This window comes from Gambusia affinis, linkage group LG05 (genome assembly GCF_019740435.1).
Source record: "Gambusia affinis linkage group LG05, SWU_Gaff_1.0, whole genome shotgun sequence".
Taxonomy (NCBI): Eukaryota; Metazoa; Chordata; class Actinopteri; order Cyprinodontiformes; family Poeciliidae; genus Gambusia; species Gambusia affinis.
The window spans coordinates 25,592,351-25,612,904 of record NC_057872.1 but is presented as its reverse complement, the minus strand read 5'-3'; the positions used below and the strand labels follow the sequence as shown (position 1 = coordinate 25,612,904).

Sequence of the window (20,554 nt, the reverse complement as noted above, 5' to 3'; positions counted from 1 at the left end):
TAAAGCACTCACTGACAAGTTGTGGCAACTGTGAGCTCAAATCTCTTGTTTCCAATCCGCTTTTTAAGAACCTCTACCCGTAAATTACTGACAAAAAGCTGCGACAATACTGCTACATAAGCACATCTGGAAATAAGTAGTTTCTGTTTATCCATGTCCAACTAAATAATTCACGCTCTGTCCTTGTGAAACTGAATATGTAATGCTCTCTGAGGTGATTACACCAGAACATTGCAAATGTCTGACGTAGTCTTCAATGAACACTTGTTTTGGACACCAGTGAAGCTGGGAAGGCTCTCAACGGCCAGCTGGCTGTGATTTCTGAGGACAAAGCATCTTTAGAACTTTGACCTCTAAAATCTCTGGACTTTCCCCTCATTCTCGCAAGTTTGAGAGGTTGGCTGGGCGACCAAACAGAAGCAGACGAGAACTCAAGGCCAGATGTAAGAAATATTACAAACTATATAACTGAACTTTTAATTATTAGGCACTGGCAAATTAATATTGATATTGTACCATTATTGCCTTCATAGCAGAACAAAAATACAATCTTAAATTTAAAGTACATTTCTTCTAGTTGTTTAAAGGCAGATGTTTCATAATTTTTATTTTGGTACTTCAAGAAATCCAGCTAAAAAAAATTTATCTGGCTGCAAAATATACTTGCATATAAAACTGACTACTGCAAATTTAAAAAGTTTCCATTGCTTCTCCTAGCTGCTCCTAAATACTGAAATCATTGAAGGAGATTTATTTTTTTGTCAAAACAAAAATACCTGTTTGTCAGGGATGCTCATGATGAGTGTTGATTTCCTGGTCCCCAAACCTTATAATGAAAATAGCTGCCACAAACAGTATGCGCCTATGGAAAGGTAAGTGTGTGTGTGCAGGTGTGTGTGTGTGTGTGTGTGTAGGGGAAAGGGGATCAGTAGCAAAACCCCACAGGGAACTACTGTTAGTCAGCAGAGGGTTTCCTGCTTGAGGTTTGCTTCGTTCTGACCCATAACTGGACTCGCCAAAGAGGAAACCTGTAGAGATGCACAAAGACTCATTCATCTTGCTCTCTCTTCACATTTTAAACCTACCAATGCACCCACTGACAGTTTTCACTAAATCATCTCATCTATTTGTTTACTTCTAGAAGAAAACATAAACAAGAACACTGTCTTTAAGGAGTTACAAAAAAAAGAAGAAAAAAAAAACCTCAAACTGTTTTTACCTTGACCTTAAGTAAATAGTTTTTAAGCATACTGCGCCACCTAGTGGTAAATTAAAAAAGTTCAGTGAGGACAAGACAAAGTTGAACGCTTCCATATCAAAGTTTATTGCTGACATGCATGTAGAGATCTGATGAAGTAGAAAAATATGTTTTTTTTATACAAATGCGTTTATCTGTACAGTTAATCAGTTTTCCGTATTAAGATGCCCATATCCAACCAAGCAACTCACAACATTTTGTGACTCCATGTTTCACATCCCTGCATTGACTTTATAGTTGGATCAGTCAGTAATATCTCAAATATGTACTGACAATTTTAACCAACAAGTCTGTACTACTCACCCAGCTGGGGGAAGATGATTTGACAAAATGTTTTCTGGACTCGCCTTGCACGTTCTGAGTTTTACTAATTTACCTCGTCGTACAAAGTATTTCCAGATTAAACATTGGGCATAGTACAATCTAAGAATCATTGGGGAGAGTAAATAATTACTAATGTGTATTTGTTTCTCATGGTGATTGGATCAGACATTCCCCATAAACACCCCCTAAATGTTAGCATTCAGTGGTGGCAATGGAGTTTTCTGAAGAACCTAGACTACTACAATACTGCTGAATACCCACAGAATTCACATTGAGATGGGAGAAAGCCGACGGCTCTCTAAGTTTCATTTTAAACTCTGAATGTGATGTTAGATGGCCAACGTGGCCCAAAGAACGAGTCGATCACCATGTGCTGAAACAGAGCTGGTAAGTCACAGGGTAGAGCTTTAGTACATAAAGTCTGACCGTCACAGTCATCATGGTACATTATTTACATACTGACCAGAGAGTGCAGCCTTGGGTTGGGATTTAGGGGTTAATGGCAACAAAAGATTTTCACTACAAAAACCCCTCCCGTAAATTAAGATGAGAAAATCCATTTATTATTATCATAATTTCTTTCAAAAATAGAACTATGCAAAAGTCAGTCTTAATATTAGTGTAGCTTAAGGTGACCACAAGAAAACAATTGAGTAATCCTAAGAGGAAAGGAAATGCTACTCTTAAACAAATGTGTCTGAGAAGGAAAAGGATTTGGATTGCTGAAGTGGAACCACTGTTTAAAGCTGAGAGAGCAAACAGCTGTGGGGCCTTGTTTTAAGGAGAGTTCTTGACTGTCTACAATCAATGTCTGTGATACAAGCACCAGTGGTTTGGAGAGGGAGGGTCTACACAAGTGAATAAATAAATCAACATGAAACTACAAGGAAAAACAGAGCAGTAAAAGACATTTGAAGAGACTCTATGTTCATGCAATTTGAATATAAATAGGGAAAAAAAAAGCATTGAAAGCCATAAAGCAAGTACCAATATGCAAAGGCAAGATGCACAGTACAGATGCCTAACAGTCACTGGTTAGTAGCATTGCCATGGTTTCAAAAATAGTTCTGTAAAAAACAGAATAATGCATCAAGCGAACCCAGAAACTGCACTTATTTGTATTTTCATTTAACTACAGAATATTACAGTAATATTTCTCTGCCACTGGCTGGGGCTAAGAGGGGCCCACATAGTGAGATAAGAAGAGCATGTACAAGATGAGTTTGGGAGAGAAAAGCTACACCGCCTTGCAGATGTATTAAAACCCAGAATGTCCTCACATTTCATCTGGTATTTTAATGAAATTATGATTGAGATATGCGACATACCAACAGAAAATCCATAACTAAAAAGGGAAAAGATTTTATGTATTTTAAGCTCCCTGTTCTTTGATGCGACTAAATAAAATTTAATGCAACCAATTTCCTTTAGAAGTCACCTAATTTGAAAATCAACCTGTGTGCAACTTAATCCCAGTACTAATAGGGTGTACTGCATTCTTTGACAGCTTTAGAAGTTTGCTAGTGAACATTGGGGAACAAATAGCACCACGAAGACCAATGAAAACAGCAGACAAGCCAGAAATAAAGGATATTTAAAGCACAGCATGGCTTTAAACAATATCCCAAGTCTAGTACAAACAACAAAGGATTGGATGGCAAGACTGTTCAAAGACAGGGCAACACAACAAAGGGGAGGACTAAAATTTGGGTTTTTTGGGCTGCATGTAACACCAAAATGTGGATCTACTGCATATTAAATCAGGGAGCTGAATCCAAATGTATGTCACCGGTATAAGATTATTTTTTCCCCCAAATGTATCCTTTAATGTCACAACAAAGAACTGCTTTGTGTTGGCTTAGCATATAAAAATCCAATAAAATAGATTAGTCTGTAGATTTTGTGTGGAAAAAGAGGTAATAATACGTCTGAAAGGAGATGTATATGATCGTTTTCAATCTTAAAGCATTGACATCATTCCCCCAGCCAAAAAAAAATAAAAAATAAAAATCATCCAGTCAAGCCCCACCTCAGCAGAGCCTGGTCTGTGTTTCACAGTGTCTGCTATAGAGGCAGGCCAGATAACAGAACACAACAATAAGTGGAAGATAGCTTAAAGGGTCAGAGAGTTTGAGCTTCATACACGCTTGTTTGTCTGACCCTAATCTACACACACAGCATGCACACTTCAGGATACTGCAGATTCATCAAAGCGAAGAAATGACTGTTCACATTCACACAGAGAAAACCCCCACCCCAAGAAAACACTTGTCCCATGATTGGTTTTGATAAGAAGACATAGGGAAGCTACCTGGAAGTCAAACAATTCTAAATGAGTCTGAAAGTACCAGTTTCCTTGGCTAAGAAGAAATTTAAGACAGGATTTTTGGCAACGGAAATATGACAGTGCCAGATAGTCATTGTAGCGGCACTAAGGAAGAGTTACCGTCATCAATCTAACTTGGCCTCATTTAGTTCTTGGCATTGGGACTCCCAGGTACCTCACAATAGCTGCCGAGGTGCTAAAAAGATTTCCACAGAGATGAGAAAGAAGCAGGAGACGATGCAGAGTGTGGATTTCAACGTAAGCTTTGATATTCAAATCTTTCTTCAATGAAACTACTGAGATAAAACGCTACTTATTCAGGCAAATACAAAGCTTATTCAGATTTTTAGAAACCGCCTAAAACGGTTTTAAAGCAGTTTCACTCCAACTAAAAACATTAATGCTTTATGCCACTGGTGGGTTGAGACTCGGTTGTTACAATCCCTCGCCTCAGAACTGCGAGTATGGTTTAGAAACAGACGGACAGAGACGGAGAGGTAGATTGATTTGAAGAGTTATGGTTAGAACAATGCAGGGAAAAAAAATCAGAGAGAGGGAGAGAAGGAGAAAAAAAAGGTGGAATGGAGGTATACATGAATGACATCTGTGATCAAGTAACTGAACTTGAGAAAATTCCAAACCATGGTGAAAAGAAGGTGGGGGGGTTGCTACATGATTCTGGACCTGTATTGCTCAGGGAAGCCAGAATGGATAGGGACGTTTTAGAGGTGCAAGGAAGAGGTGTCAGGGGTTAATAGTTTCTTCAACACTGCAGGCAGAACCTCATCAGCACTGACACCTTGCCGACGAGTTTGATGCACAGTGACTAACAAGTGGCCAAAGAACCCTTGAGTCGGGAATTTCGTGTCCAGGCCAGAGATAATCCAGACTGGGAAAGTGAAGCTCTGAGAAGTGAATCTGCTCTGGTACCCGACTATGCGTCTGCTCCACTTAGCTTACTAAAACCCCAGTATGCATCTGTCTGCTTGTTGGCTCAGGAAGGTCTTCCTGTGTGCCAGTTCGTTTTGGGTATTTTTCTCCCAAGTTGTCTCTGGTCTCCATGGGTGTATTTAGTTCCCAGGGAGGCATTAGAGGTTGGTGTGGCTGGTTGAGGGTTATTTCCGGAGGAATCGTTGAGCAAGGGCAGTAGCATCGAATGGACTGACCGGTTGGGCGTCATGACCCAGACGTCTGACAGGAGGGATGTTGCCAAACTGCCGCTTGGTGAGAAAGCTCTTGGCTTCATGAATAGTGTTCTTCTCTTCAGCCAACAGCAGCTGCTGGCGCATGTAGTTCTCAAATTCGTACTGCGAAGACTCTTCGATTGCCTTGGCCTGTGTTGAAAAATCAAATTCTGCTCAATGTGCTGCATGTACTGCATTAATACACATGTAAAATATGTCTAAAAATTGTACCATTTGTTCATTTTAATTATAGATAAAAAGCTCCCATTGAGCAAGATGTAGAACTCTGACATTTTCTTCAGTATTTTTACATTTTCTCACATGAAACCAAAACCTTGCAACTTAAGCCAACATTGCCTTGATGGATTTTATTTATGTGTACACGAGTAAAGCAAGGTGAATAAAAAGCTCTGTCTCATTTTCAGGGTTTCATTCATCAAAAAATTGCAAATCATGCATTACTTCCCTTCTTCAAAATTAAGGACTACATTTTTGTTGAGAAAACCTGTTCTCTTTCAATATCTTACCTCCTGTAAATGTTCTTGGTTATTGACCTGATCGTCAATATCTGGAACTACCTGTAGAGGGCCACTCATCGATGAAACCGACTGCCTGTCATTGAAAAAACACCACAATATGATTAACTAATTAACAGAAATGAGAGTTTAATATTAAGTATGTGAACTGCTATGATAACTGGCCATGGCATATAGTCAACCCCGGTATGCAACACATCCTGAATATGTTCAGTTTTTTCAGACAGCCAGCAGGTGGTGCAGTTACCATGAAGCAATAATGGCACTGAGTGACTCCAGCACTTCTCCTGCAGCCAGCCTCTGCTGAGGGTCCAGCACGAGCAGCTTTCGAATGAGGCACACCGTGTTCTCAGACACACGACCGTCTCTGAGGTGGGGATAGAATGTGGAAGGCGGTTATTTTAACCAAAAAATTTTAAAATGTCACAGATTTAGCAAAAACATTAGGAAAATCCTTCAGTGCTACACAGAATGCAAGTAGAGATCCTTAGTAAATCAAGAACTTAGGAAAAAAACACAAAAATAAACAAGTCATAATTTATTCTTAATGGGAGATGTTTTGACATCAGTTTAACAGAATTTATCATTAACTTGACTTGTTTAAAGTTGTGAAATAATGGATACAGAGTTTCCTCATCTCTGCTTCAAATTAACACTCACTCTGGAATAGAGTACTCTGCAGCCTTGATTTTGCGGAAGAGTTCCTGAGGTATGCTGTCATAAAAAGGAAACTGGCCATACAGCATGGTGAACAAGACAACGCCGAGGGCCCACATGTCGCTGGGTTTACCGCGGTATGGGCGACCTGGGGGCAAAAAGGAGAGGGGCATCTCAGTTTTTGTCAAAACACACACCGAGACGTACAAAAAAAAAATATCCAGACACACACAACACAGAGGGCAACATTATTTTACTGTAATGAAGGACTGCTTCTTGTTTTAACACAGGTGTGACCAAACATTCAGCGAGTTCAATCCCTGTCAAGTCACGGGTTTTCAATGATTAACAAAACTGCCAAACACGAACTGAATGACTCAGCATTTATGATGCTTCCTTGAAATCCGCAACTTTTTAAATGTGGAGAGCCGCTTGATAAAGCAAACAGAGGCAATCAAGCAGCTATGTATGTGGAGCTGATGAGGCTGTAGCATCATAGGCTGCGCTTTACCATAGGCGGTGTTGTTCCAGCCAGAGAGGCGGCAGCAACAGCAGTCGGCAATTATATTCAAGCTTGTGTCACACATACACAGGCGGGGGATGGGAGTCGATGGGAGTAGTTTCCCTCTGGTGAGTCATCAGCGGATGAGTCATTGAAGCTCTGTTTAATTGTGTGCCTGTCACGTTATGCTGATATGTACGCAACGCTTTTATCTGCTGTTTGAGCTGCTGGACAGGCTGCAAGATTGATATCATTCTAAATTCAAGACCACATCCAGGATGTTGATCAGGAAATGAATATTCAAACGGATGCAACTATGGTTTTCTACAGGAGTGTGTGGCCGAGCACCGATGTTGCTGATTAGGAGTACCGGAGCTTTTCTTGATGTTTTTCTATGTATGCAGATAGCTTTATGTGGGGAAAAATGGGACATTGCCATAAATACAAAAACAAAAAAACAAGACAAAAACTAATTCCGGGTATCACAGTTCACAGATTGCAACACAACTTCCGTCAAACTGCTTAATAAATGGAAAATCATACAGGGTTTGATATTACGAAATTCTACAACAAAATTCCAGGATTGTTTCAGGAATCTAATAAGTTTAACTACAATATTTGATTGACAAGGATTCAGTACATTTTTAAGGCTTTTTAAGTTAAGAAACGCATTCCATTGTAGTTTGATTCACTTGTAACAGCAGTGAATCAACAGTGTAACAAATTTTTACACCATGTAGGTGTTTATGCTATATTTCAATTTCAAACTTTGATACACAACTTCCTGATTTTATGATTTCACAGAGTAAAGAGCATCTGCCCAGTTGAGATTTGTTATCAGATTTCTCCCCACAAATCATAAAACTGTGGCAAAGAACTTTTCACTATTTTTTGACTATAAAACTGCAGAATACCAAGAACAATCTGAACTGTATTAGACATAGGTTATCAGACTATGTCAAACCCAACGTGTACACTGGCAGCATTTATTTCTCTACTGGAAATCTAAACAGCAACTTCTTCAAGCAAGACTTTTTACATTGGACATAATTTTCCACTTACCACTTAATACATCAGGACTAATGTAGGCTGGGCTGCCTCTCTGGTCTTTCAGCAGGTCATCCTCACTCACCAAATGTTTTCCCAGGCAGAAGTTAGTGATGGTAATGCGGTGTGTCCTGTTAAACAGAAAAAAACATTTTAAGAACCGCTTTTAAATTTATAGCTAAGTCAACATAAGACAGTGAATGCATTAGGGAGCACGATGGTCTTTCATGGTACACAAAAAGTCATCAAATGGACATGTGGTCAATGCAGCCAGAGAAGTACTTTTCTCATCTAGTAAAGTTACTAATCTACTTTACTTGATGAGTAAAGTACTGCACTTAACTATCCTAGATGCCACAAAGACACATGTAGGTAAAGTTTAAACTGAGCATCGGAAGAGGGAAGAAAAAAAGCCTTCAATTCATAGAGAAACACCAAAAGTGGACAATAACAGCCTAGAAAAATATTGCCTGTTCGCATGAGTCTCATTTTAGCTGCCGCATTTAAATGGAGGGGTCAGAATTTGGTGCAAAGAAGATGAAAGCATGGATAATTTTAGGACTGTTTGTGCCAATTAAGAATCTTTTAAACACCACACTCAACCTAAGTATTAATGCCAACCAGGTCTATCTCTATAACCACCGTACAGCTATCAAATCCTCTAACTGGTTTCTTGTGAATAACAGAATTAAACCGTCTAATCTACAGTAACTGAGCAATAACGCGTCAGCATGACCTAAAATCTATGCAGAGAAAAAGTTGCGGCTCTAAAGGCAAATTCAGAACTGCCATTCTGGCAATACTAGCAATGTGTACTTGATAAAGTGACTAGTGAGTGATCTTTCACCATGCATGCTAGTTGAAATTAAAAGACAAACAAACTATCTGAGCTTAAACTGCTGACTTTTAAAGTTAGCTTCAGTTATCTCAGACAAAGAAATTTTTTGTGCAGTTTTAGTCTGTTTCTCACCACGTTAGTCACACACATGAAGTACTTTCTAACTTTATAATTAACCCATTTCAATTCTTTTGATGTAAAGTTTTACAGAAGTACACAGTAAGACATCTTGAGAACTTAAAATTTATGTTTAATGTGAACTTCTCATATTTTGATATATGAGACTTTGTTATTATGTTATGTCCTCATAGTGTAAAGAACATTGACTATCAAGAGTAACTTGAATTACTGGCTGAATTAATAAAGGATCAAGGCAATATAGTGCCTTAAAACTGATAAGACTTTTAGTAATTTGGTGTCTGCTGAAATGTGTCACTAGGAACTGGATCAAAGTAAATTTACTTTGCTCATAATCGAGTGAAACCTGACTATCTTGAAACTTTTCTGTAGAGGAAAAAAAGTTGCACTTTGACAAACATATGAGTCAACCTGTGGCTTATGATAATTGCTGCAATGACTAAGCCCGCACAGTGATGTGTTGGAAACTTATTTTATATAAGCTGCAGAAGATTTGAATTGTATACACAACCATGCAATATGATATGCATCCATAATCACTCCCATGCTGAGGTAGAGCACAATGCAATGGTGTGAGAAGACACACACCAAAAAGAAAAAGAAAAAGAAAAAAAAAAAAGTTGTCAGCCTGGGTATTCTCCACATCACGCTTTTCACCCACATCCGCTTTCTAAAAAGCCTGAGGTCAACAGCTTCCCCTATTCTCTCTCACTTTCACACCATGGTCCGTCGCACACATTCGCCACTCCCGTAAAGGCACCTCAATCCCAATGAACACCGACTGACAACATAAACCTCACTGTGGAAAACTGACACTATGTGACATAAAGGGTTTTTTTATGAGATTCACCCCTTCTGACTATTATTGCAATAAATGCTTCCAACCATAGATGGCCTTATGAGTTAACTGAGGAATGTGCGAAGCTTCAAGGACTCTCCTTTATGAACGAGTATCTTCAATTGTGCTTTTGTCTGCGAGCATCACGACCCAGGCTTCTATTCTTGTACCGGAGATTGGATAAATGAGATTGCATGTTCGCCTTGTGAGGCAAGGGTCCCTGAGGACAGTGGACAGACCACGCCGTCTCCGCTTCCTGGTCACATGACTCCAGTCAGGAAACCAGAGACCTAAACAGCCCAGATGACTTCTCCTTTCCGGCCCGTAATAAAAATACATGTGACGAGAAGTGAGGTTAATCACAGGGCAGCTTCTACAGCAAGCATCAGTTCTCAGAACTGGCCATCGCTTGAAGGGTTTCAATGACACTCGGGCTTTAGTTGAGCAACAGCCAAAAGAAACGGTGCCATCACAGACAGTCAAAAATCAGCATAACTTCATGAAACGTACATTCTTGAAATTCATTTGTGTCTTAAAACATATGTACCAGAATATTATATAACATCCAAAGGAATAAATTTTTTTATATAGGAAGTCATTAAAATTTAAAAATACCTAATCACTGGCTGTGCAGATTGATTTATCACATCCTGCTTTCACAACAGCTGGATCTGGGAGAGGAAGTCGCATCATTTCTTACACAAAGTGCTGATGTTTTCTGATGCCTTTGGTGCATTTCCCAGAACTCTGACAAACAACAGGGGAAGCGAGTGGCGTTTGATTGAGTAAGTCTCTAAATGGTCAGTTTTCCCACACCGACTGTCCGTTCACACACACGTTAGCCAGGAGAGTGTAGTACATGGTGGGAAAACAAAACAAAAAAAGAGGAAGACAAAGAAAATGGGTAGCTGTGCTATAAAGAAAAAGCAAAACACAGAAGAAAGAAATTATAACAATTTGTGTGCACACGTAGGTAAGTGAGTTTGTGTGAGTGACTTGCACTGCGGTGAGTCAGCTCTGAGCTATTGAGCCCTTGGCATGTCTCTCCTTTGTCTCCAGCTGGGACGGAGTGTTCCTCACATCTACTCTGCTCCCCTCCACCCGCATCTTCTGACCAAAACACTATTTCATCACTATTGCCGCTACTTCTTACTACTGTTGCAGGTAGGAGGAGCCAGGACAAAGAAGATAAAAAAAGACCTGTAGCTCCCAGAACACAGAGCCACTGACAGACCAACACAGTAGAACTGCTCACAGTGGCATAGGCTTTTTGTGTAGGTTGAAAATGCATTTTACAAAGAGGTATAAATCAAGCTAAACTGAGCGTAGGAACAAAGTGAGTGTGTCAGCTGTAGTCTTTCAGTCATACCAAAGCAACACCCTCAAAGGTTCAAATGAAGTCTGTAAGATCATCCACTTGTTTTTAAAATGAAATCAATGTACATTTAATGCAAATTCTAATTTTAATACTTGTCTAAGCATTTAATAAGTAAATGACATCCAAATTTAAAAACGTTCTCATAGTGAAGAAGAGTGGTTCTCACCATCTGAATACAAGCCTTTCATATCCCCTGTGCATGAGCTGGTTGGAGTTGAGTTTGCAGATGAGTAGTTTTCCATCCTGCACATCTAATCTGAGCTGCAGCACTTTGACCTGCAGCACTTTGACCTCAGGTGCACTCAACAGGGTCTTCTGTGCATTACTAATTTACTCATACACCCCCAAACACCTTCCCAGTGAGATCTAAGCAGAGGCATATTCATTGTTTTGTTTGGCACCAGAGTCCATTTTCACAACTCTGACCATGGGGAATGAATCATCTATCGTTACTCAACACCCAGACACATTTGAGCACAAGAGAGCAAGACTTCAGGTTCCTGAGTGTAATTTCACTTATAGTCAAAGAATGTGGCCTCTGTGTGGGTTTAAAGCTTAATATACACACTGGATTAAGTGTGTGTATCCAAATGGATTAAGTGGATCCAAATTCTGGGGTCCATTCGGCCATCAGGCACAATACTAACAGCCTAAAACAGCAAAATTGGCACAAAAGGCAGCGTTATTCAGCATGACTTGACCGACAATGCGGGATGAGTGACCGAGCGTCAACTTACCGTTTGTTCAGCACCATATTTCCCAGCTTGAGGTCTCTATGCACAATGTTTTTCTGCAGGCAGGAAAAAAAGAAGTATGGTCACATTGTGCTCAATGAATCATTGACAAAACAAGAATTAGTTTCTGGGAGTGGCACACGAGCCTTGGAAGTGAGTAATCAAAAAATGTGCATCTAACAAACAACAACAAAGAACACTGTAGTATAAAAATGTTGTACATCGATGAAAGATTGAAGAAAGTGAGCTAATTTTGTTGCACATGTGTACTCTTTAGTAGTGTAATAAGACCAACCTTATGGAGGGCCTCCACCACACGCACAACATCGTAGAAAATGACAATAGCTTCACGCTCGCTCAGTCTCTTCTCCTTTATGACGTAATGCTGGAGGTTTATTAGATCGGCCGTCTTGTCACTGAAATCGTGAGCGCAGAGGCAGTCCAGGACGAGGCAGATCCGCTTCTTCATCTTACGAACTTTGTTGGCTTCCATGTCCTCTACTATTTCATAGGCGCGATCCTGAATCCAGAAATAAATGTGGGGAATTAGCATTGGGAGGGTGTTCACTCTATTTAATTTGACAGAACAGAATTTGAGATCCATTTGTGGAATCCAATCAATGCAACCAGTGAGATTTCTCAAAGCAAGTATCTACAGTTACATAGAGAAGTCCTTCATCTTGTCTGGTGACCAGAATCTGAATATTCTTGGCTAATACAGAAAAGATGTTCTGGTTTATCCTAATCAATATTCAACCTGTTGGTCAAGGGGATATTAAGAAAATGTCAAAGGGAAGTTAAGAGTCTAAATTCTCAAAGAAATAAACATATATAATGCTGTGTTAGTAATGTAAGCCACACTAAACACTAAAATCAGAAGATACAGGAGGTTGATAGGTCAACTCCATGTTTATTTTTCCCCATTTGTCTAAGGAACTAGTAAATCTTGTTGTACAAGGTCTCCTCTCTGACACAGTACCTTTGGTCCTTATTTAAATTATTAATAATTGTCCTGGACAGGATGGCCAGAAAAATATATTTTCAATCCTGCTAATATATCTTATTTTCTTATTGTTCAAGAACAATCTGAATCACAAAAATTGCATGCCCAACATCTGATAAGAATAAGACATCTCCACAGTCAGTGTGAGAGAATATGATATAAAAAAAGATGAGAAAGATCATTCCTATTCTTAAAACTCAAGCTAATGTAGAGTCACCATTTGTTTCCTATTGATTTTTGTATTAGGTTAACAGTTTTTTTAATGCAACCAGCATCTCTGAAAAAATGAACAATGAACTGGTTCACAAACAGCAGAGATTAACTATAATAATCTAATTAATATGGCAGACCTAAATGAATCAGTGTGCACACCTTAATATTGCTATTATAAGGATGCTGAAAGTGAAACAGAATGTGAATGAAAGACAAACAGGGAAAACTGAATCAGAGCTGATGGAACAACAAAGTTAAAGGACAAGGCAGATGGGGCAGCAGGTGAAGAAGGGGGAAGGGTTGCTGTGAACAGAGAGCAGCAGATAAATATAGCTTTTATTGTATTTCTACTTCTCTACTGAAACAACCTTTATAAAGGAAAGTACAGGCAGCTGGCTTGAGCGATGACAAACTTGTTTCTGCTAAAACTGAACTGATAAAAGCAAACTGTTACTTGCTCTGATGTTAAATATATTCATAAAAAAATTAGGCCTTTGGCAGAGAGATAATGCTGTATTTAGAATGTTTAATTACATATTATTGTTAAGAAAACAATTACACTCTGTTTATTTAACTAAAACCTGCTAAGATATGTAGGTAAAGTGAAAAAGTCTACCTGAAAAAGGCCATGATGGTGAACCACACCATCCTGGTTGTGCAGCAGAGAAAGGAGAGAGTATTCTGTATGCAGCAGCATCTTCCCCTGCCGCTCCTCCTGGGTTTCCCCCACGGTGTCCACTCGCTCCTCCAGCGTCAGGATCTGCAGAACAGAGCAAAAATTAAGCACCAGAAAAAGATCTAAATGGATTCAATAAAATGAATGAATAAAATGTGCACTGTGAAAAGGTCTGAAGTTCAGTTAAAATTTGCAATAATAATGAAGGTTTTAAAATAACTGCAATTATAGGAGAACATGAGAATACCTGAATATGACAGACTTACTTTGAGCTGATAGAAGTCATCTGTGCCATCTTTCCTGGCCAAACACTGGACTATACTCGGTACTGGCGAGTTGCCTAGGCGAGGTCCTGCAAGGACGAGAAAAGGAACAGCTGCATGACCAAAAGGCATTCTATGCCGCTGGTCTGTTTGCTTGCCCCAAAACTCATTAAGGGCAGCGTGTGCAGGTATCCATTAACACCCCAAGTGCAATGTTTTCTTTGGCAAAGTATCTGGTAAACAATCCAGGAGCTCTACTGCAGAATGCACATACAAATCAGAGAATAGGAAAGGAATATATGATACTGGAGGAAAAAAAGAAAAAAGTGCTCCAGTATAGACTCCAGCTTTTCTGGCCGATGTCATGAGGTTCAGCAAAATTCTTCAAATTCTTGTCTCAGGCGTGTGTAAGTCCACAGTGTGTAAGTCCACTGTGTACTAACACAGGCACCCTGCAACTTATGCACGCAGATGGTTTGGCTGAATTATCTGCAGGTTATGCAAGGTAGCTATACACACTGTATTTATTTATCAATTCCCCTTTAAACAGTAGTAGCTTCCGTACCGAGGATGAAGGGGCCGGCTCTTTTGGCGTTACTGCCAGATATCCCAGGACACTGCAGCTTGCTGGCCCTGCCTGATGTCTCTCCAGCCCCCCTCTCTGAAGAGCGCCGTTTGGACATACTGGAGCTCTGCAGGGAACAAATCTGATTAGTTCATGGGATAAAGATAGCCAAGTAAAAGGGAAAGTACACACATGTGACAAGAACAACAACTCAATGATTGAGAAAAAAAATTACAAATAAGCTTTAATAAATGCCATTCATAGTTCTAAAAATAAGGATACTTCGAGCTTCAGGGGAACCAGTTAAATGAGAGGACACTGGTTTGTGAACCAAGGTTAAAAGGGCTAAAGTTCATGGCAGCTCCACCCAGTCCATTTCAAATCTCCCTCCCCTCACTTTTACACACCTCGGTGTGAATGTGAGGCTATTACAGCTCCATTTAGAATAATGGCTGCTGGCGTGAAGGCCCGCACCTCAAATCCAATCTCTACATTAGGCAGTGTGCTTGTCACAATCTGCAATTTAAAATAGAAGGCCCTTGAATGAAAATGCATGACTCTAGCAAGACAGGAGCATTTTCATTTGCCTCTCTAATCCTGAGCTTTTTTCTTGCAGCAGTTTAGAAAAATCCCCATGATTTTAATCTGCACGCTTTATTGCAGAATCTGTGCAAAGAGATTATCTATCCTTATCTATCTATGCAAGTTTTAACATGACCAAAAAGTTAAAATGCCAAGCCATTGCTCAATAATAAGGAATGAAGAAGCAAGATTCACATGCCAGCAGAGATAGTGACAGTGTGACACATTGTCATTATACAAACTACTCTAACCAACAGCGGTTCTCATCCACCTCCCAGAAATCAGAGAGTAAGAGGTATGCTGTGTTTATCGATATTGAGAGCCAATGTGATGAAATGCCATCCGTTTCCCGTAATGGGGAAGTAGAGCCTTTACTGAGAAGAATGATTCATCCTGCTGTCGTCCCAGGTTTTCATTGAACAGAAACGCTTCAATATTCAGATAATAGTCTTCCCAAAATGTCACACGGTTTCCCCATGCATTCCCAGAAGGCACAGGAAGCTACAGAAGAGGAAACGTAGAATGTATTGTCATACTAAGATGATTTAAAGGTGCGGAAATGGAATTTTAAAGTTTTTAAAGGAAACGTATTTGTTCAAACCAAAACACATCACAAATGATGTATTAAACGGTGGGATAAATAAAATGCAACACAAAATTTTGAAAGTGTATTGTATAATTGTGCAATCAGTTTCTTTTCTGATAAATTAAGAAACCTTCCTGTTACAAAACCAACTGTGCACCATTTTCTAGTTGGGAATCTGGGGCACGGATGAGGTAGGACAGTTGGCTGTTCAGTGAGGGCTAGTACGAATTCTCACTTCCATAAGGCTTTTTGTGATCCCAGACAGCAGACAGTGTCATCATCATGTCTCTCTCCCATCTGTCTCCGTTTCTGCTAGTCATCACCCACGGAGTCTGATGAGCTGAGGTTTTCTGACAGTGTTTATGGCGCAAGTCAGAGTGACACCAAGTCACGCTGGGAATAGTGGGATAGCATATTACTCTAGAGGACACAAAGAAGCAGTTCAACAGGTAGGACACTTCATGCTGTTGCTTTACTGTTTAATGAAGCAGATGATGCGAACGATCAGGTGACTATAGACACGGTGGACTTGAAATTAAACAGAGATGAATACTGGAATCAGAACATTTTCCTCAATTCTGCAAATTAAATAAATGTTTTCCCATGTTCATTAAATACATGACAAGCAATTAACATCTTTCACTCTGAAACAACATTTTTACTCATTAAAATCAGATAAAAAGAGGTGTATGCTTTAATGCATAGAGTATTATCCCTTATTATAAAAGGGGGTTATTTTCTAATTCAAATATTTTCACTTGTGTTAAAGCACTTAAAAATTACCACTGGAACCAATCAGAAGGAATTAAACATGTAAATAAAAATGCGCCAATCAAACTGGTAGAGATGAAAACAGGCTGGTTTTCGCCCCAAATCATGAAAATGTTTTTTCCCCCTCCTCCATAATGCACACAAACTAAAAAGACTCCCACACTACAAACACATAGACCAGGAGTATGTACTTTAATGCAATTTCTTTAATGCCTAACAGAAATAAAGGGTGGGGACAAATGCTTCAAGGCATCATTTTGAATCATTCCTATTGCCTTGATCACAGAACCTGCATAACATTTAGTCATTTATGTGTTAAAACCTTTCTGTCAGACATCAAAAGAAAGCACAAATCTGTATTGGTCAGAAAAGACCCTCTCCTATGTTAAATGCAATTTTGGTTTATTCACATGATTATTTAATAAAATTTAGAGATGCAAAAGTGAGTCAGCCAGATGGACTGATTTGTGACCTGTAGATTATGGACTTGGATTTTACATTTTTGCTAACTTTAATAAAACTAAAGTAAAGGTTAGAGCAATGTGCTTTAAAGCAAAAATAGGGATCACCTTCAGAGCTGCAAATTTCTTCTCTAATGGGACATAGTTCTTGTACATGCATGTCAATCATTATCCGGGATTAAAAACAACCAACTGTGTGCGTGTTATGACATAAATGCATAACACACAGAAGACAAGTTAATTGTCTGCCAGCTAAAGAACGTGCTGCAGAGTTGTGAAGCCAAACCCAGACAAAAAAGCAAAAGGTCGATGCAACCAACTCCTGCATGCTGACCTAAATGACATCAGCTTGATGACAGCACGCAGCTATCCTTTTCTAACACTGCTGCAACTCTCTGCACACAGCCAGTGGTCTGGCAAACAGGACTGGCTGTGACTATACCAGAGGGAGGACAAGAACAGATCCAGCCTCTGAATCATATCACACGAGAAGAGGAGAGGAGAGACACGCTGCCAGTGCCCACAAGAAATGTGGGCTTCCTTAAATAGTATCAGAACAAAACAACCACGTAGGTGTCTCACGACTCACCTACTCAGACTCAATGCCATGTGTCTGGGCAGTGCAAGAAAAAGCTGCAAATTCATATCTCATATGCACACGAGAAAGTAACACATTTCAAGTCGATAAATCCCAAAATGTGCCGCTTTTGGATCTACAAAGAATGCCAGCTCACACTTTTCCTCAGCTGTAGACCCCATTCATTATTCCTATAACAATGCCCTTGACCACACCGCCACGCAAAGGTCACGCCATAAAACCACAAAACAAAAATTATTGTAAAAGCACAAAGGCTGCAAAGCATTGCTTGGTGCCATTTTGGGTCCATAAGGTCTGGACACTCTGTTCTGGCAGCGTGTTGTGTAAACCGAACGAGTCGTAGAGTAAAGCGCTGACGTTACGCCTTGCAAGTTGGACACAAGCAGCTCACAACTTGAACAGCAAAGTGTCAGGGACAGATATTACGTAGAGTTTATATCATAAACACACGCCGTGTTTTATTCGTGTAAAATATGAGTTACACTATAATTAGTGCATAAACGAACTCAGGTGAAGCCAACTCCGTTTCTCGGCCAAATACATTACAGCAGCCCGGGACTCACGAGCCACACAAAGGGACATACAACACAACAAGGAGCGGGGTGCAAACCTCACACAGCCGTTGTTAGCATAAGTACGTTTAATTTAAAATGCACCATGGAGGTTTAAATATGGCTGTTGGTGAGCTACGTTCCAGCCAAGGGAAAGATGAACTCTGTCAGGGTGCTGGGAGGCCATTTAAACAAAGTACGCTCAACGTTACAGCTGGCTCACGGTGAGAGACGAAGCTAGATAGCAACGGAGTCACAGCCTCGCTTACCTCAAAGCCAAAACCGCCGGCTAAGATCTGCGTTGTCCTCTTAAAATATCAACATTTCTCAGGCGAACGCTGTGGTGGGTGTACGGAGCTTCTCTTTCAGCCGGGAGAAGCTTCGGGGGTTTTAGTTTCGCGTTGTTTAGCCTCTATTACTGAAATGAGCAATTAAGGAAAAGCCTCGGCTTCTCGCTGATCGCATCTTTCCACAGCGACAGCACCACCTGACAACGGAAATGACGCACAAGAACGTTTGACCGACAGCTCGGTCTAACCAATGACAGCCGTTGTTTCTCTGTGAATGGCCGTGCCGATGATGAAATTCTCAACATACTAAAAAAAAAGTTGCTAAATGAAACCATGACATCATGGGACTTCTCTATTTGCCAACATTAATCAATTTTAATTCAGACATCATTTTGTGTTTTATAACACAACCTCATGGTCAACCTTTATTTTTGAATTTTGTTGCATTGTTTGAATTGAATTCTTCTTGCTGTTTTTGCTTTTTGCTCACGTTTTTTGACAAATGTTTATTTTTAAAGACGTTTACTTGCATTCTGTACATACACTAAATGTTTGAGCTATATATGTTTGAGCAGTAACAAAACACTTTTGGGAGGAGAGCATCTAAAATTTCACTTTCTAAGATCTTCAGAGGTCATTTAAGCCACATTTTTTGAAAATGATCTTATCTGCTCAATACTTGAGGACTGATCCTAATTGCTTAAGTGGAAGATGACTTACCTTGGGCATTCCACATGTCATCCAAAACAGTTCTCAAGATCGTTCTCACATTTATGTTAACATGCCTTTTAAAGATATATGTTGTATGGACACATTCTGATCAAAATAAAGGTGGATTAAGATGATTTTTAATCCACAACAAGGTTTCCTGTAGAACTGATGAACAGGTACATCCGAGTAGGGATTTTAGACAAAGTCTGGCCAAATACTGTTCAATTTTCTGTAATATAAATACAACTTTAATGCTGACAGAACTTTGGGAAAATATGTCAGGATTTGCTTTTTAACATGTTTGGTAATGTCAGAATCAGGGGATTTTTCTTTACTTCAAGTCACTTTTTAAGACTCTTTACTAAATCTTGCAGAGAAAATCCTTATCACCTAGTTTTTATTTTTTTTTTTTTTTTTTTGACAACATGTATTTGTTGGTAAAAACTATTACACTGTTTGGTAATTTCTTTAAATTTTAATACCAAAATAAACACAGCATTCAAATGCTTATTTCGAACAATTAAAGTCAATAATTATCTTGTATCTATTACATAAAAGTACAGTAGCATTGTTTATGGATAAAATATTTGAGTGTATTCTCAAATATGTATATATATATTTTTCAAATTAGATAACTGAAATAAAATAAAAACAAATACACTCTCTTAATCCTCAACATTTGAAGGAAGTTTTTCTGTGCTTCAAAAGCACATGCTTTTTGATTGTTATTATTATTATTATTATTATTATTATTATTATTATTATTATTATTATTATTATTATTATACCACTTTTCTCCACAAAAGAAAAACCCTGAAGATATCACATAAACTGCAAGTTTAGGTGAGTCTTCTAGTAGTTGGGGGCTACTTACTATCCTGGTATGACACAACATAACAAACCATAACAGGATTTCCAGTATTGGTGGAACTTGGACAAAAATTCTTTATTATCTTTGGATCATTTACTCTAAGTTTACAATGTGAAATGTCTACTGTTGTAATGAGAGTAATTTGGCCAAACATTTCTGTTTTAATCTAATCAAAAGCCAGAACATGTATTCAAAAAAGCAATTATTTTCTCTAGAGTGCTTTTGGAATAATGGCCTTTACATTGCTGAATGGCCTCTCTTACCGGCATTTTTCTGAGGTCTTTTGAGTTTGTTTTAGGGTTAGTATTCACTGTTCATTGTAGCATAAAGAAATTGTTTCCATTCTCAGTGAAATGATTGGCTGCAATTTCCTATGATCTTTGTAGGTACGCATACTAATTTTAACAGAATAATGGGTCATTATTCGCATGGAAATTGTATCCAAGAACAGTTGTGGAGGTTGTCCATTGTTTTTTCAATATTTTGGTTGATTTCTTTTTGATTTTCCTATCAGATCAGATAATTAAGCAATTTGCTTAAATTATTAAAAAAATTTAATAAAATACATAGTAATATTAGTCTATGAGAAATTGCTGGAAAACTCTGATTCAAGGATCCAGGCACTTCCCCTAGTGCACCTCCAGTCCTCCATG

General features: G+C 39.0%; 1 protein-coding gene across 1 annotated transcript; it reads right to left on the bottom strand.

Moving 5' to 3' along the window:
* Nucleotides 1-1,303: 1,303 nt before the first annotated feature.
* stk40 (serine/threonine kinase 40) lies at nucleotides 1,304-18,577 on the bottom strand. The gene is made up of 11 exons (XM_044118053.1): nucleotides 18,299-18,577; nucleotides 14,481-14,607; nucleotides 13,919-14,004; nucleotides 13,593-13,736; nucleotides 12,056-12,280; nucleotides 11,764-11,816; nucleotides 7,850-7,965; nucleotides 6,289-6,433; nucleotides 5,876-5,995; nucleotides 5,620-5,704; nucleotides 1,304-5,242 (listed from the first exon to the last, which is right to left on the bottom strand). Exons 2-11 carry the CDS (start codon nucleotides 14,596-14,598, stop codon nucleotides 5,024-5,026), a joined length of 1,311 nt encoding a protein of 436 aa, XP_043973988.1. The 5' UTR covers nucleotides 14,599-14,607; nucleotides 18,299-18,577; the 3' UTR covers nucleotides 1,304-5,023.
* Between the last annotated feature and the right edge of the window lie 1,977 nt (nucleotides 18,578-20,554).